This window comes from Aspergillus tanneri (assembly GCF_003426965.1).
Source record: "Aspergillus tanneri strain NIH1004 chromosome Unknown AapTan_3_pilon_pilon_pilon, whole genome shotgun sequence".
NCBI lineage: Eukaryota > Fungi > Ascomycota > Eurotiomycetes > Eurotiales > Aspergillaceae > Aspergillus > Aspergillus tanneri.
In genome coordinates, this window is record NW_022984630.1 from 2,805,352 (window position 1) to 2,821,796 (window position 16,445).

General features: G+C 45.7%; 5 protein-coding genes across 5 annotated transcripts; 2 read left to right on the forward strand and 3 right to left on the reverse strand.

Annotated features, from left to right (window-relative positions):
* Positions 1-394: 394 nt before the first annotated feature.
* Positions 395-960, reverse strand: ATNIH1004_004723 (Rieske (2Fe-2S) protein; the record flags this gene model as incomplete). The annotated part of the gene is made up of 2 exons (XM_033569392.1): positions 395-652; positions 703-960. The coding sequence occupies 2 exons, from the start codon at positions 958-960 to the stop codon at positions 395-397; spliced, it is 516 nt and encodes a 171-aa protein (XP_033428198.1).
* Positions 961-1,305: 345 nt separating this feature from the next.
* Positions 1,306-2,371, reverse strand: ATNIH1004_004724 (uncharacterized protein; the record flags this gene model as incomplete). The annotated part of the gene is made up of 2 exons (XM_033569393.1): positions 1,306-1,486; positions 2,187-2,371. The coding sequence occupies 2 exons, from the start codon at positions 2,369-2,371 to the stop codon at positions 1,306-1,308; spliced, it is 366 nt and encodes a 121-aa protein (XP_033428199.1).
* A 4,424-nt stretch (positions 2,372-6,795) lies between these two features.
* On the forward strand, positions 6,796-7,167 carry ATNIH1004_004725 (uncharacterized protein; the record flags this gene model as incomplete). The annotated part of the gene is made up of 1 exon (XM_033569394.1): positions 6,796-7,167. The coding sequence occupies one exon, from the start codon at positions 6,796-6,798 to the stop codon at positions 7,165-7,167; it is 372 nt and encodes a 123-aa protein (XP_033428200.1).
* Positions 7,168-8,928: 1,761 nt separating this feature from the next.
* ATNIH1004_004726 (uncharacterized protein) lies at positions 8,929-9,811 on the forward strand (the record flags this gene model as incomplete). The annotated part of the gene is made up of 2 exons (XM_033569395.1): positions 8,929-8,931; positions 8,978-9,811. 2 exons carry the CDS (start codon positions 8,929-8,931, stop codon positions 9,809-9,811), a joined length of 837 nt encoding a protein of 278 aa, XP_033428201.1.
* A 3,944-nt stretch (positions 9,812-13,755) lies between these two features.
* Positions 13,756-15,932, reverse strand: ATNIH1004_004727 (uncharacterized protein; the record flags this gene model as incomplete). Its single annotated transcript, XM_033569396.1, has 5 exons — positions 13,756-14,348; positions 14,407-14,636; positions 14,688-15,113; positions 15,165-15,566; positions 15,703-15,932. 5 exons carry the CDS (start codon positions 15,930-15,932, stop codon positions 13,756-13,758), a joined length of 1,881 nt encoding a protein of 626 aa, XP_033428202.1.
* Positions 15,933-16,445: the final 513 nt, after the last annotated feature.

Here is a 16,445-nt window from a genome sequence, read left to right on the forward strand (position 1 = left end):
TGCGCTCGCCCTCACGGGCTATGTGGAAATCGATCAAAATTTTGACATTATCTCTCCCTTTATAGAGTGAAAGAGAGTGTGTGTGATAGTACATGGTCGATATACGTATTAACAGGCAGATACTAACTAGTCTAGCTAGATTAGATTATGTAGTAACTTGGTGATGGACGCAGTTAACTCCTTCACCTCGAACTTGTTGTGATTAATATGGGTTTGGTTCACATCTCTAGGAATCGAGTCCGCCTCGATACGAATCTCGATTTTCAGTGATCGAAGACTCGGGCGGCAATCTGCAGCACAGGGCTGCTGAGGTCGATCCAACCTGGAGTTGAATTGCTTGTACGCAGTTGTTGAACGCGGAATTGACTTTCTCCAAATGGAATGAAGTCGCCAATTAACCGATTCGTTGTTTTCGCCTCACCCAAACCTCCTTGTCGGTGCTCTCGGGAACCCCATCAGCCAATGTCGGGAGGTCGCGCAGCTGCACCTCCCACACTTTCAACTTGTAGTTACCACGGTCCGACTGCCCAGAGAAGATGTCAAAGGACCAGCCGTGCTTGGGACATGTGATTCCAGCGCTGAGGGTGATACCGAAGTCTTCAATATCAAACAGTCTGCCGCGTGAAAGCGGGAATGACGAATGAGGGCATTGCTGGAATGGGTCAACTTAGTCAGAGCAAATACTAGGCGTCTCTGACTCACATGATCAATTGCATGAAATTTCCCCTTGTATTTGAACACAAGTACCTGATCCTTTAAATCTCTTCCGGGTAGATCAATGTCTGTTTCGACCGGAGCCTTGAGGTTCTGAGGACCATATGTGTTGGGGATGCTGAAGGCTTTACACCCCGGCATGATCTGGGAGTCATCGTTGTCCAAACTGAGGTCGGGAAACGCAGAAGCAAGGCCAACCAGGTACCAGGCTGCATCTGCCCGGGACAGTGGTATGAAGGGGTTCATCGCCAGTTAGATGCGTAAAGAAAGGTTCAGATTGGAAACCGGAAGTCTGTTCCGGTGGCTCATCCTGCCCCACCGAAGTGAGCTATGGCAGCCAATAGGCAATAAATAGTATATCCGTCTACTATACTATTTTGGAACAATAAATTATAGTAGTCCACGTTGTTACTTATAATAATAAGCACCCACCCCATCAAAGTGCTTCGTTATGACATGTGCCCCGAATGAACAGTATTTACACTAATTAAGTCATAATTCAAAATATACCACAATTACCTCTATCTATATCGATAAGCAGTTAACCAAAGCTGACTAGGTAAACTACTTAAGAAGTAAAAATTAACCCGTTTAATACAGTCCCTTCTCAACGTCTTGACCGACGGTCCCCTTGCACGACATCCTGCCCTTGGCACCAACTTTGCCAGACCTGGCAAACTTCTCTATCGAGTGGCTGATAATATCAATAATATCCTGGGAGCCGACGCGGAAGTTGATATTGCCCTTCTTGCCTTTGCCCTGGAACCCGGACCTGCACGAGCCGTGCTCTCTATCTGGTGTTGCTGGCTGATGGTGTTTTCTATCTCCCACACTCTTGTTACTCTGGATGTTCTAGTGGCCGCAGTCGTTCTTGCTTACCTAGCAGCGGGGTACACAGTTAGTTTGCCATGCCGGCGCTAGGCCCGCAGTCCTGGGCCCACGCCTTGAAGGCCATCTCCGCGCTACAGACCGAGATCCAGATGAAGCCCGGCATCGTGATGTCCTTATTGAAAGGCCCGCAAAAGTCCTGCTTTTGGTCGGGTCGGGTAGGGGGCCGCCGTTTGTTTTGCCATTTTGGACGTACGTGCAGAAGGATCTAAGCCGGTTTAATTCTTATGTTAAACTAATACGTGATTGATGCCCGGATCATCATTTCAGACAAATAGTGGAAGCTTACCCAGTGATCAGGTCAGATGCCCTGATATATCACCAAATGCGCCCCAACCAGCGACTTTAGCCCCGGTGGCGCCGAGATACAGCTCTTAGTGCACGATAGCACCTGGCCAGTGCCGCCTCCCACACTACAGTCGACTGCGTTGCCTTTTGGGTTAGCCAAATAGTACAGCTTACCGCCGTAGCAGCCCTTCGTCGTGGCCCTTATCTTGCCCTTGTTAAGATACTTCGGATGCAGATCGACTGTAAGTCAGTCGTAGCACGAATTGATAATAAACAGGTACACGGTGGAGGCGTACCAGATGGAGATGGCGAAAACAAAGGCGACTTTGGTGATGCTGGCTTGCAGGGCCGTACTGGTTTCCTCACCTTCCAGCGGTGGAGTCTCTCCATCGCCTGCAATGAGTTGGTCTAAGATAATAAATATTTGTGTCTTGATCGAGCTGGCCGAGCCGTTAAACAACACTCCCACTGTGGCCTCCATAATGGCGCCCCAGGCGCTGATGACTTGGCCCTTCTAGTTAGAGAACTCATCCTGCTTCTCTGGAATCCACACACTCTGTTTTCTGCCCGCTGAGGTTAGCATTGCTTATAAAAAATTGGCAGCCATGGTTGCTACTGGGTACCATGCTTAAGGGACAATTTACGTACTGCCCCCATTATACGAGTCCTTAGTAATAGTTGTACTGGACGAGATTATAGCTATAGTCGTATCTTTAAATTAGCGTATATATCCTTATAAATTAAAAAATACGGCATCTTCGCCAGCCCTTTCTGGTTTATATGTACAATAAGTATATCTAGGCAATTGTACGTGAGCAAAGAAGCAAGAGCCAGCATTTACATGAATTAAAAATTTGTCCGGCTACCAGTGCAACCCCAAGGGTGATCACATCCAGTAGGAGCAAAACCCAATTATTATCAGGTGGTTTAAAGACCGACGCGAACTTGTTCTCGAAGTCCCTGAGCGCGGGGTTGATGTCAAGTGCCGCGGCATCAGGGCATCTTGATAGTCAGTGTACACCTGCACCGGTAGTTCGCCCCCGGTTAACTGGGCTGCAAGACGAGATGTATCTTTGAATGGATGACAACAACAAGTGAATAAGTACCCGTGAATCTCGATAAGGGAGTTTCAGGTCGGTCTGCCGGGCGCCCTGGTAAATATAGGAGCGACTGAGGCTATAACCCTTGAAGTCAGCGATACACCAAAAGACAGCGGGCATATCGCCGCGGACGATCTGGGTTTTGCAGCTTAAAATACAGCTGCTAGTGCCCTGTTCCTCCCTGGCCCACCAGAAGTGTTGGCGCAGAACTCGGCCTTAATCCCACACTAGTATTATTAGTAAAGAACAGCTACTTTATGTGCCTTTATAGGTAATAAATAAATAAATAAATAAATATTACCTGGCTCAGATATTACAGCATGTATTTAGCAGTCAGGGGTCAAACTAAAATTATTGGTCCTATCCATCGGTGCCTTTATACCCGGCACTTGCAGACTATATACCATGTTGGACACAGGGGCTGGTATACATAGGATCCCCTTGCTTAAACAAATACTAGTATTAGGGCAAATATTAGAGCAACCGTTCCAGCCCCAGGTGTTTTTGTTAAAGCAAACCAGCTAGTCAACTTTAAGACTGTTTACAGCGGCGATACCTGCACAGTCATTGTTGTATCCGGGTTGGTTTTGGGGTGAAGTCTGGAAGCATCCCGGGCAAGCAGCAAACGTGCTGAAGCTGCATGGGAACAAACAGAAATTGGAACTGGGATTATGCTTGGTAAAGTCGGCGCCAGAGATGCCGCATTTGGCCAAGAAAGTATGGCTATTGCCGAAGGCAGCCTATGTAGTTGTGCAGTCGGCCCAGGCTGAGAGCCGACTAGCCCATGTTAGTATAAAGCTAATAGTTGTCAATATAAAATACGACCTGAATACGACCTGTTATACCAGTATTATGGCTCTCCTAGAGCCCATGGGGTTTTAGGTGCCTGAATGGTACTTTTCAAATTGACAATAGTTAATGTGGAGTTCGCACCGACTCCCACTGTTGGGTTTGTAGCATTCATCAAGATCATGAGGGAACAATAAAGAAGGCCGGACCAGTAATATTCTTGGACCTGTTAAACAGAAGGCTTTCTGCGCTAGACCAAGATTTAAGTGCATCCTAGACAAGGACAAAGGTTCTGTTGCTTATGGCCATCAAGTAAACATGCAGTTACTATTATAGCCTGGCTTATATAGCTGCGTGACCAAGCTTGCAATGCTAACGCCAAGATATCAAATACTATCGTTAAAAGTTTTGAGAGCAAACGAGGCGATGCCTTCACTTCACAGGCCCTTGCCAAAGTACAGGCCGGCGGAGGCCTTGCCTGATCGGGCGAACAAGAGAACTGGGTTATTCGTAGCTCCAAATCCATTTACCACGTACTGGCGCATCTGCTTGGACACAGCACGAATGTTGACCCCAGCAAGTCCACCATCAGACCACTATCTAATATTATAAGTAGTATTTACAGCCTCGGCAACAGCCGCATCTGTTAATAACTTTAACAGGTTTATCAATCAGCACCATAAAAAGTGCAGGCAGAGATGCGATGAACAGTGTTTGGGTTGTCCACTTTGTTATAAAGGAGAACTCGTGCAACACGGTCTGCGGGACAGGGCTGGAACTAACTAAATTTGTGATAAACAGACTAATTAGCAGGATTAGGTCCTGCAATGCTGCAATGTGATAAATATACATCTCTACCACTGTAGCCCGGCCTGGCAGGCTGTCTAGATCCTTGCTGCGTAGAGACTGCATTAGCAGACCCCAAGAGACCTAACTTATAGCCCTAAGAGCCATGCTGAGCCAGGAAGGGGTCATTAAATCTGGGGCAATAGTAGAGTTAAGGACGAGAAGAGTAACAGGGTATAAAGGTGAAAGATATGCTTTCTTACACTCCTTTAACAACTGCAAGAAAATAACCAAGTGACTTTCATATTCTTTCCTCTCCTTTATTAATTAATACAAGTTCTTGCATTATTACAAGAAGAGTGCGCAGCTCCTGTATCTCCCCGCAGAGGCGTTCATGGCAGTTCTTGGTAGAGATAGAGCGTGAACTCTTCAACCATTTACTGAGACTTTCAGAAGCCTCTTTCTATTAATTTGACTAGGTTATCAAGGCCCATTGGTAGTTACCCTCTAGAAGTAATTATGGATGGTGCTGTCCCTAGCCACCCATTCAGTCCTCTTCGCCCTCACCATACAAATCGTTATTATTCTAGGACAATCATCCGAAATTCCCTCACTATCTCACTGGTTAATAAGGAGCATTAGTCCTTCGGTTGCATTGGTAGTCTGTCGCTACCAGGCTTGGTGACTTGGACCAGCCTCACCCTCAACCCTATAAGGTCAGAGCTTTAGGCCTTCCAAATTAAATACATTCTACACCCAATTACGAGCACGCCATTCTTAAGTACAATGATCTATTTCGAGTGTCCCACCGGATCTATGTATGCTCGATGGGGAGCCACGTTAGACCCCAGGGACTCCAGCAGCTACGAAAAAAGGGTGATCAGGTCTAGCTGCCACAATTGATACTTAGAAGGTAGGTAGATATTAAAACGATCCGTCACTTTCACTAACTACCTCCAAGATCATGCGAATGTCCCAATACCCTGACTCTTCCTAGTCTGAGACAATGATGATTTGCCTTAATCAAGCAAAATGTGCCACAGCGAGGGCATCTGGCTTTGCCTTGTCTAATTACGGTCCTTGGATGTGGGCTTCGAGGGGCTTGAGCACTGCCAGTCGGTGGATTCGGACTCGGATTCAGGGATCTCCGATATAGCAGAGTGGGGCTTACAGGGATAGGATGTTGTTAAAGCATGCAGGTGAGATAGCTATGGCAGTAGGTTGCCCAATTGCCTGCCGTGGCTCGTGGACGGAAATACGGCAGTGGAGGGGCCATCGTCAGCTCTATTCCCTAGATAGTATCTAGTGAAGGCGTCACTCCTTCCAGTTATGTGTCTTGATGAGATCCAAAAAGATTTTCTGACATAGGTAGTACTAGTGTGAAAGTGGCGGCAAACGCTAGTATTTTACTAAGGACAATAAACCAACGCAAGACGCTCCTCACTTACCTGGATAAATAAGCACTATTATAGCGATGCACCTCGCGAAGGGTTCCTGAATAGGCGTAGTATAAACCGGACAAATTATCAGGAGGTCATCAGTAGTAAATAAGCAAAGAACTATTAGTTGATCACCAGATAATCCCCTGGATATCCTTCTAGCAATTATTGACAGAAAGTGCTCCACTTCTAATATTACCTCCGTGCCGTCCCTAACCTGGCTTAGCAGTATCAGTTGCAGGATACAGTTCACCTCGACCACGTTAAAGTTCGTGTAACCTCATCTGTAATGTATCGGACGAGTCCCCGTTAAAAACAGATTATTTTGACGGTGAAGTGATTCGCTTCAGGTTACCGGTCACGTTACCCTAAAAGTATTTTTATATCTGTCGAGGTTGCCGCTTACCAAATAGGCCTAGAGCCCTAGTAAGCGACCTCCCACTAGGGTGAACAATGTAAATTTGTCAAGATAATCAATCAATTTGATCAAGGATTCATGAAGCTGAATATCGCTCATATCTATGAGCTCTGACATATTCCTTTTACTATAACTTTAGGATTTATTTATTAAGCTGGTTGGTTATAAGCATGAAAGGGTCAGATAGGCTCAACTTCTTGTGGTACTTGTGGTACTCCTTGTGGTACGAGCTGGTCAGTTCGCTAGCCCTAACGTAACATGAGTAGTTTCGGTCCACCTTGGCATCAGAATGCGCCAACATAACCTGTAACCTGACAGGATTGACGCATCTGCTACTCCCCTTTTTCTCCTCCATCGGCCAAACCAAATCACAATGGGTCTCAAGTCCTTTCTTATTTTGGGATTGTTTCTACAGCTGCTCTCTGCTGACAAGCTGCATACTCGCCAGAGCGTTGACTGCGACTTCAGTGTGGCCGCCAGCAATGGAGACACATGCCAGTCCTTCACTAGGATGTGGCTCGTTAACTTTGACAAATTCCTATTGTTGAATCCCGGTATCGATTGCTCCTCCCTTTCAGGTGGTCAACTCTATTGTCTGAAGGGTAACGTCACTTCAGTCTCGACTACCTCTATGGCGACGGCGTCCACAACCACTACAATGCCATCGCCCACAACCCCCCTCTGTGATGACATCATCCACAACAACTTCTACAGTAACTACCACGTCCACTACTCCTACACCTAGCTCTGAGTCTACCGCCACGACTCTAGCCACGACTCTAGCCACTACTCTGAAAATAACAATAATAACCACGGCATTATTATTTTTCTTCTCTATCTAGCCAGGCCTTGCTCCTAACCGTGAGAAATTCTGTTGCCAGGCACGTGGCCCGGAAGCGGTTAGTCTAGCATCTTCCTGCCAGGGGCCAATTGCATCGTAGTAGCAGTCGCAGTGCGCTTACAGCAAGGGTATCTCAAACTCGACACTTGGCGAGTAACCAGCAACCGGGGTCTAAGTTAAGAGGTTTCGGATCAGGGACCTTATAACAGCTGTTGTCACATCTACAATTATAGGCTACTTTTTAAATATGTATAGTAGCGTGCTATTTATGTACATAAATAATACTTTTCCTTGCGAAGGATATGTGAAGATTAATATAGGGCGGAAGACTGTACTACTTCTGCAACCAATCACAATCATTATGACAGTAACTAAGAGCACAGATTAATTATAGACAGCCGTTCCAGGTTCTCTGGGTTCCCCAGAGTTGCCTCTGCATCGCCAGCCTATTCGAGTAACTCTGCATTTTCGACGGTCACAGGCCATGATTTATTCTGTTCCGGAATCGAGCTTGATATTTAGTTCTGTTAGGTGGGCGTTGCAGGTAGATGTGTGTATGACGTACTCCAACATATTCAAGCATCCTGATTCGATCCTTAATCGATTTTCTAGATAGACTCTATGGAGTAGTTCTTGTTTGCGATGACACTCATAAGTCTCGGAGACAATCATCAATATAAATCATCATGAACGTCTAATCCTGCACAGACGAAATGCCTGGTTGAGAGGCTTGTTTGTTCTATTTACCAACTTCTCAGATGCAATTACCCTCGACAACGCCCCTTCCATATCGTCATTCGATAGTCGAATCCAGAGCAGCAAGGTACCAATTCACAGCGGCCTATACAACCTTAATAATTGGAATTCAGAAGGTGGGGAATTAAACGGAATTATGAGGGGATCTTATTTAGACTCAACATAGGGAAGGTAGCCATGTGAGCGACTGTTATGTCTGTCCCTCGCAATCTTTATTTTCATACTATATAACTATAAAAATATCTCTAAACTATACAGCTCTACTAAGAAAGCCTTAATTAGCGGAATCTTCCATGAGATACAACTAATAACTATACGAACCATGTCACATTCGGCCTAAGGATTCAGCCTGCGGCGTTGACTTTCTAATAAATATTACTAGTGTGAGCAATTGAACGTTTTTTCATCTATCTATAGTTGGTATTGAAGGATCTTCGTGTAGCTTAGAGGATAGCTTCTGCTAGTGCATAGATGAGAATACGACGGAATACGACATTAAAGAAGTCGCTAACTATATAGTAGGCAAAGCCATGGTACAGGTAGGTCGCAACCAATAAGTAGGAAATAGCTAAATTGGTGGTTGACAGCCTATCGGAGACGCCGTTTGGAAATATTTCTGGCCCCAGGAATCTTGGACTGGGACGACCAGGACTGCTCGATAGTATTCTGCAAATCCCGAGGGATCTGACTACGGAGTTGGTTTGCTCCCATTAAAATGGCATTTATTCTACTTTACGCAAGAGATTGCAATGGAATCTTCGACTACTTACTCGTATTTCTCCACCCAGGGAATCCCGCAGTGGGGACAACTCCAGCAGTATGATTCATAAAACAACCAGTATGAAACAACCACAAAGGAAAACAAGATAGGTTCCATTAACCAAGTTCATACTTCAGAGCAAAATCAATATGGTAGGGATTCAACCCCACGATCAATACCCATCCTAACATTTAGCAGGACCACACAGAAGCCCTGTATCTGGACAACGCATCTCTACAAGAGATAACAACGGAAATTCTTTCCTGCCAACCAATATGCGAACTCCCCGATCATGAAAAGACCCTAGCCAAAAATATCGCCCTGGGAGACCTGGCCATCACAACCCGACAAACGGTGTTCTATCCACAGGGCGGGGGCCAGCCAAGCGATACTGGTGTTATCTCCATCACAGCCAGCCCCAACAACAATTCTGACACGAGCGCAGAATCAGTGCTTTTCCAAGTATTACTCGTGCGAAAATCCACCAGCGGAAGGATCCTTCATTTTGGACAATTTCTCCCCAGTAACACTTCGCCATGTTTCGCAGACGGTCAGTTGGTGTCCCAGAGAATTGACAGTGCGCGACGGGAATACCATTCTCGACTTCACACGGCGGGGCATATCATCGGGCTTGCGATGCGGCTGCTCACTCCTATCCTGGGTGAAAGGAAAAAGGTTAAAGCGAATCATGCTCCCAGGGAGGCGTGTATGGAGTTCGAGGGCTTGCTGTATAATGAGCATAAACCGGTGATTGAAGAAACGATCAACAAATTGGTACAGAAGGCACTTCCTGTGAAGATCTCATGGTGGGAGGAGAGTGAGATCGAGAAACTCTCGCTGAACATGGTAGAGGGTCTGCAGTTGGGAGGAAACGGTCTGGTGCGCATAGCGGAGATTGGCGATATCGATGCGAACCCCTGTGGAGGGACACATGTCGAGCACACGGGTTTGACGGGGCCCATCACCATACGAAAGATTAGTAGACAGAAGGGAGTCAGTAGGTTGTCTTATGAGGTACCTGTTTCTTTGTGAGATATCCAAGGTGTACGCAGCGGATGATCGCAACTGGCTGACTTTCGTCTCCCAATTTAATGACTTGGTGCTGAAAAGAGAAAATGTTGGCAGGAAAAGTACAAGAAATGGTCAAATTAGAAGACTAAGTTTTTCGTCATTAAATCCAGACGGTCAACTGCTAAACTCTCAGTCCTGGTAAAATGACCACAGATGTCTCTCACTCTTTGTATGAACATGAAAGTAGCTGAACATTTCAACCTACAAAGGACTTGGTTAGTGCCTGAGCATTCTTAAATAAAATGAATGCAGATAAACCAGCTTCTTCTGTCAGTCATGATCGAAAATTCAAAGCCCCCTGCCCTCGGGTATACCGAAGAGAGAGTGCCCTGAAGGGCTCTGAGGGAACCCTTCTAGTGTCACAATGGATTCTGAACACGACGACACCAAGCAATATATTACCTTGGTATAAGCCTCTAGATCAGATACAAAGCAAGTCATTTCTTAGACCTGCTGGAGTTCAGAGTATCATCCCCACTGCCATCGCTTAATATGTGTTCAGGCCACGAAATATCTGGCACCTGAGATTCAATAATCTTCCATGTATCACTTTGCAATCATTATTATTATGAGCGCTTAGAGTCTTAACGCCAGCTCCCGCAGGAAATGGAGTCAATCTGTAGCTCCGCCTCCCCATATAGAAGAAGCGAACTCTATCTCCAACAACAGGAATGCTATGTATGCTCTGTACATTCCATAGCTGCGTGATTGGCGTTATTTTGCGAGTGATATTCAGTCCAATATTAGTCACACGAACATTTGCCTTAAGTCTACTTCTCTGTCTACCCTCTAATGGTAATGTGTGATTCTGGATTCATTGACCCAACTTTGGTCACTTCAACGCTAGTCGGTGTATAGTACGCTGGATGCAGTTGATAGCGGCTACTAAATCGTATTATGGAATTTCAGCTACGAACACACCTGCCTTGAACTGCAGTGTGCATGGCGGACTACTATCCATGTTAGGGAGCTCAAGACCACAAGCCATGCAAAATGCAGACCTGACAATAGCCACGTAATACCGTTGCTGAGAACATAGTATTAGTCCTAATGGCTGAACAGTTTTGTAGTGGAGTAATAAGCTACTATCGGAGTCAGTTTGTCAGCAACCAAATGCAATAACTATATAGGTATTGACCCCTCCCCCTTCACATTCATAAATATGTCCCAACCATGGGTCAAACAGATGTAATAGGTTAGTGATACCCAAAAAGCTGCGTCATAATGTAAGGTACAATAAACAAAAACATACAAATTGTCGCGAAAAAAGAAAAAATATGCAAAAAAACGAAGTATATTACTACGAAAGAAAAGAAAAATACGTACCTCGAAATTCTGGAAACACCCTCCATGCCTGACCTATATAGTTTGTACTTTGATAGTCACTGCTAGTCAAAAATTCAGTCAGTTGTATTGATCGGAATGGTCCCCATTTCTGCGTTCCTCGCGATTTGTGATAAGACATTGTGATAGTCAAGGTTCTCGAAAAAGTCCGGAGTTATGCTTCTTAGCCAGTGAATAGAGTATACATAGACTTGGCTAAAAGAAATTCCCATTGTGTTTCCTCCGAAGAGTGGAAAGCTTGTCTCTTGTTGTCTGGGACAATGGTGTATTCACTAATGGCATTCTGGCGGATATCCTCCTTTTCGATTCTCGACTAATCTGATGGAGATATTGGAGTACAGCCAAACGTTTTTAATCGACATCTGATGTCAAAGCTCTCCGACAGCTTTGCACGAAAAGCTCAGCGCTTACCTATATGCAATCTGTGGTCCACACTACATATTTTGTAGTCACCAGCTAGACTTCCGCAATAGTACCCCTTACCATTGCAATACGAATAAGTTCTGTTTGCATTATACACTACTGTATAGGTGTTTCAACAATAAAGCAACACTACTATATAGATAATTGTCACTTAACACGGGCTCCAATCTAGCAGAGTTTAGACCTACAATACTGTTTATATCACTCCTACTGATTACATAATACTGCTTGTGTAATTTAGAACATTGTAGTACTAAGCTTTTCAACAATTATCGAGCTAAAAGTATAGGGGGGATGATACACAAACACACTATCCGGCCACCAAAAACCCCATGGCACTTAGTGGGCACCTATGTAAGCCATCATGGTACTATCATAGAACCAGAAAATTCCCAACATCTACCTTAGTTACGATACGTCCTATACTTTGTGTAACATCAACATGCACTTTCTATATCTGGAAGCGTTGGGCACGGAAGTTGAATGTTCTTCACCTTTTGGAGAAACATTCATCAATCTTCGTACCTTCTTATCATCACATTCAATATTCACTAAACATAGTGAATGGTGTAGTTGATAATTTAACTAGGATTCTAGAGGCTTAGGATATATCTTCTCACCCTCTTGGTCTTTCTCATTCTTCCTCCACCTCCCTCTTCTCAGGATGGACAGTTCCATTCAAACTTGAAAGCTTTATAGAGAAGCTGGTCTTCTCGTTTTTACTCCTAAGCCTTCTACTGGCAAGTGCTTAGTCTTCCATGTGTCTCTTGCTGAGATACAACCTGCACTCTAGCCATATCAGGAAAGAGTTGACCACCTGTGGTTGAATCTCCTAAGTTATGACTCCCCTCTGCACCGTGACTTTTGTTTGGAGATGGTATCCTATCTCCTGCAACTCAGAACAATATTCGTCCCTTCTTACCAAAATCCAACGGATTTTTTCCACGACTATAGTTGGTACAATATGTACGATTGAGGCAGCGTTGAGAATGACACTGAGAATATGGTTCGATTTTACTATACGAGCATGTTAAATATTGCAGCTGGCAGTATTTTCCTTCGTCCTCTTCAAAGTATTCGTATAACAATCACGTGAGGATGAGCTGTGCATGGCGTATACGCATAGTATACGCTGATCGGTAAGAATAACAGACATGGCCGACACCGTCGGTGTAGGTCCTTAGTCGAATTGATATACGGATTAAACTTGGGTCTAGCAAAGTTATAGAATATCACAGTCAGCAGTCGAAAGAAAAATTTCAAGAGTGTCTTTGGCCAAGAGTCTCCCAAAGGGGGGGATGGTAAGCTCTTTACTACAATATATATACTATAGTAAGTCAGGGCTAATATGTTTTTTAAGGGGGCCGCTCGCCTCGAAGCGGCGGCTGCGAGGGAACAAGAGGAGGTAGCAAGGAAATTGGCTCGCGTTAGTAGGCGGGGGTTGGCAGCCGACGGGGAGAAGGAAGAGAAATGGAAGGAGAAAGAGAAAGATGGCGGAAAGGAAGACAAAGGAATGAAAATAGATATGGTGGCCTGGAAATATCCAAAAAGTGAAAAGCGAGGACCGATGAGGTGGCCAAGAAGTAGGCTCGTGCCCTGGAGCAGATTCAGCTTGGTTCTAACGGATATCACCACTCAGGCTCTTAAGACCAAAGAAAAGAAGATCATAAAAAGAAGCAGAAGAAAAAAAGGGGCTTAGGGCCAAGATGTTCCTCAAAAAGGAACTAGAAAGTTCTCTATATATGCTAGAGCTAATACATATTTACTAGTTGGAAGAGGCCGGCCGCCTCGAGGCAGCGGCAATAAGCTAGCGAGAGGACGTCACCCACAAGCGGGCCCTGTAGCAGCGGCTCCGGGAAATGGTCGAGGCGAAGGAGGACAGGGAGGAGGGGAAAGAAGAGAAGATGGAGTAATAGGGAGGACTAAGGACCAAGGAGGAATAAAAAATATGAATCTATTTCGCTATACAGGACAGAGCATTATAATTGCTGAAACTATATCCATAAGGTGCGTAAGACTTCCTTGATAAGATTCAGAATGTAATGAATACACTATGAAATAATGCATTAATCATAAAGATACCAAATACGCCGTTTCCCTTTATCTACAAGACATGACAATCATCCTTTATCCAACCCTCAGAGTGTTGCCGAACGATACCCTGCCGGGATAGCCTCTGCCATGGTCATGCCACTGAGCACGCTATCGGGGAAAGACTGCGGCATGATTTCAGGCATGAGCTGATCCAGGTGCCCATAACCCTCCATCATACCATCAACCAGTGGTGGGATGAATTGCATCTGTTCCAAGCTCATCTTCCGGGCATCTCCGAAGGAGGAAGACTGGGACCCATCCAACGCGCTGCAGGGATCGCTGCATTCCGCACAGCGTCGCTTGAACTCCGCAATCATGCAGGAGAACCGATAGGAGATGTGGTCTTCATTCGGCGATAGATGCAGCAGATACATTTGAACCTGGTCGATGAGCGGATCGAGGAAGTTGAAATCACAGAGGTTGAGCGCTGCGTAGCCGACGATGATGTATGTCTGGTCCACGACGCTCAGCGCCGTGGAAAGCCGGAGTTGTAAAAATCTGGATATGATGAGCCGGGAATTCTGGATGACCTCTGAGGTAAGTCGATCTGAATCCGACTGGAATCGCATTCCGGTTCTGTGGAGCAGAATTTGACAGAACCAGAGACTAAGCTCGAGTGTTGAATTCTCTTCGCCAGCTACAGAGCTGTTAGCCCAGTTTCGTTTATCGCAGCATTTTCATAGGGGAGCCCTTACTGAATAGATGCGCCCATTCCATTTTCCATCGTTCAATCTCCTCGTATTCGACGTCTGATAGTCGCATGCGCGGATCGCTGCCCTGCAGTTTCAGCGTAATCAAGTATAACTGGATCTCCGCCATCACTTTGCCATCTTCAAAAGTGGCGCTTGGGTGCTCCAGCAGTCGCCGACAATGGTCCAGATACCTCTGCTGGATATGGAACGGGCGTGCGTTTCCAACCGCAAACCTAATTTGGCTATTAGCAGCGATCAAAATCTGCTGGTCATTTCGCACTCACCGCAGCTGCGTCAAACAGAAAATATTCCATAACCGCAATTGGGTGGCCGTTTCGTTGTCCAGAATAAGGTCAGAAGGTGCGTAGTTGAGGAAATCAAATGTTACAAGCGCATGATTGATCGAACTCCCGCTCATTAACCAGCTGTCGATGGGCGCCTCTCTTTGAACGGTCGCAGGCCACAAGCACAGAAGAGCAAGTGCTTGGAGCGACCCAAATTTCAAGGGGGGCTTATCCCATAGGGTGCTAACAGCTTCATGCCGTACTTGAAGATACAACCCGCGAACTACCGGTGGGGGGATACCCGGAACATAGCGAGAAGCCAGCAGGCAGGCTGTGTTATGTAGCAGTGAATCTGGTTTTCTCATCTCATTATGGATATCAGATAGATTATTTATCGAAACCCAGGGCCCAAAATGGTCCACAAATCTAGTTCATTATGGTTATTATAAGCTAACTCAATGGAATGGGTTATCGTACAACTGCATCAGTTTAAGAGATAGCTTGGGATCAATGACTCCTTTCTCCATGTTGCCAACCCCAAAAGGCGCGCTTGGCGTAAAACTATTCGCGTCGCCAAAAAACTCAGACTGTAGATCCTGGATTAAGCGAATTGGCTTGGGCAGAAACGGGGAAAATTGGTTTCCTTCGATGGAGACCGTCTCTTCTGTATTAACGCTTCGAGATAATTGAGGGGCAGGCATATTAGCAATGCTGGGCGGCTGGTTCAAAATTTGCCGTAACATTCCAGTCATCTCTCTCATGCTTCGTTCGAGAGACGTGAGCCTCTCTTCAATAGAGGGAATGGCTGTCGTTGCATCTGACCACATGGAGGCATTGTCTTGGAAGCGCTCACTTGTTTCAGGAAGCTGGCACTCAATCCTATTACACGAAATCGCAGCCATTTGTCAGAACCTGATTTCAAATCTTGCGTGCGTGCGAGCGCATGGAAACTGCTCTCGTCATTCTGCAGTAAAGCAGAGAGATGTCCAGTCTCAGCCACAGATTTTGCTCCTACCTTAGTGAAAGACAGCGACGGCATGCATGACCGCGCGGATCCAAATCGCATCGAGTTTTAAGCTTGCGGCACGTATTGCAAGCTGTCATTGACCGGCGTATTCGGCCTTTGGGGCGCACAGAGTCATCATTGACACTGGAACTGAGTCTCCTGCCTTCATCGGCCATTTGAACATTCTTGTTCTCCCACACAGGGGCCTCAAATTTGATCTCGTCGACCGTTCTAGTCATGGCGCTCAACACCGCTTGCCAATTGATTAAGCATTAACTGGTAAAGAATCACGTTGGAAAAAACTAAAAAAAAAAAAAAAAAATTGGATGGCCGTTGAAATCGGAGGTGAAGATCTCGTGCAAACCATTCAGCGTTAGCACCGGTGGGGAGAAAATAGCACTTATAGCCGGTCACCAGGGGCTTCGGGTGAGGAGATGGTGCTAGGTTGCTAGTGATTGACGAAATATAGCCCGTAAGGGTGGTCATTCAGACTTGACCTGGGGTAAAGGTCAGATAATCGACGAATAGCAACCGATGCGTGTGCCTAAGCGGCTTCTAGAAAAATAGAATGGTGGTTGCGATATTATCCTGCAACAAGAGAGGGGTTGATTAACGTGTGCCATTGTATCTGGTATGGACCCGACGTAAACCGGTTCGAAAAGTAGTCCCGCTTTAGATGAGGGGTCGTGGTTGGATTGACACCAGTGTGAAATGAGGCAGGAGCTTGCCGCTGACCCCCGATGATTTGTTGA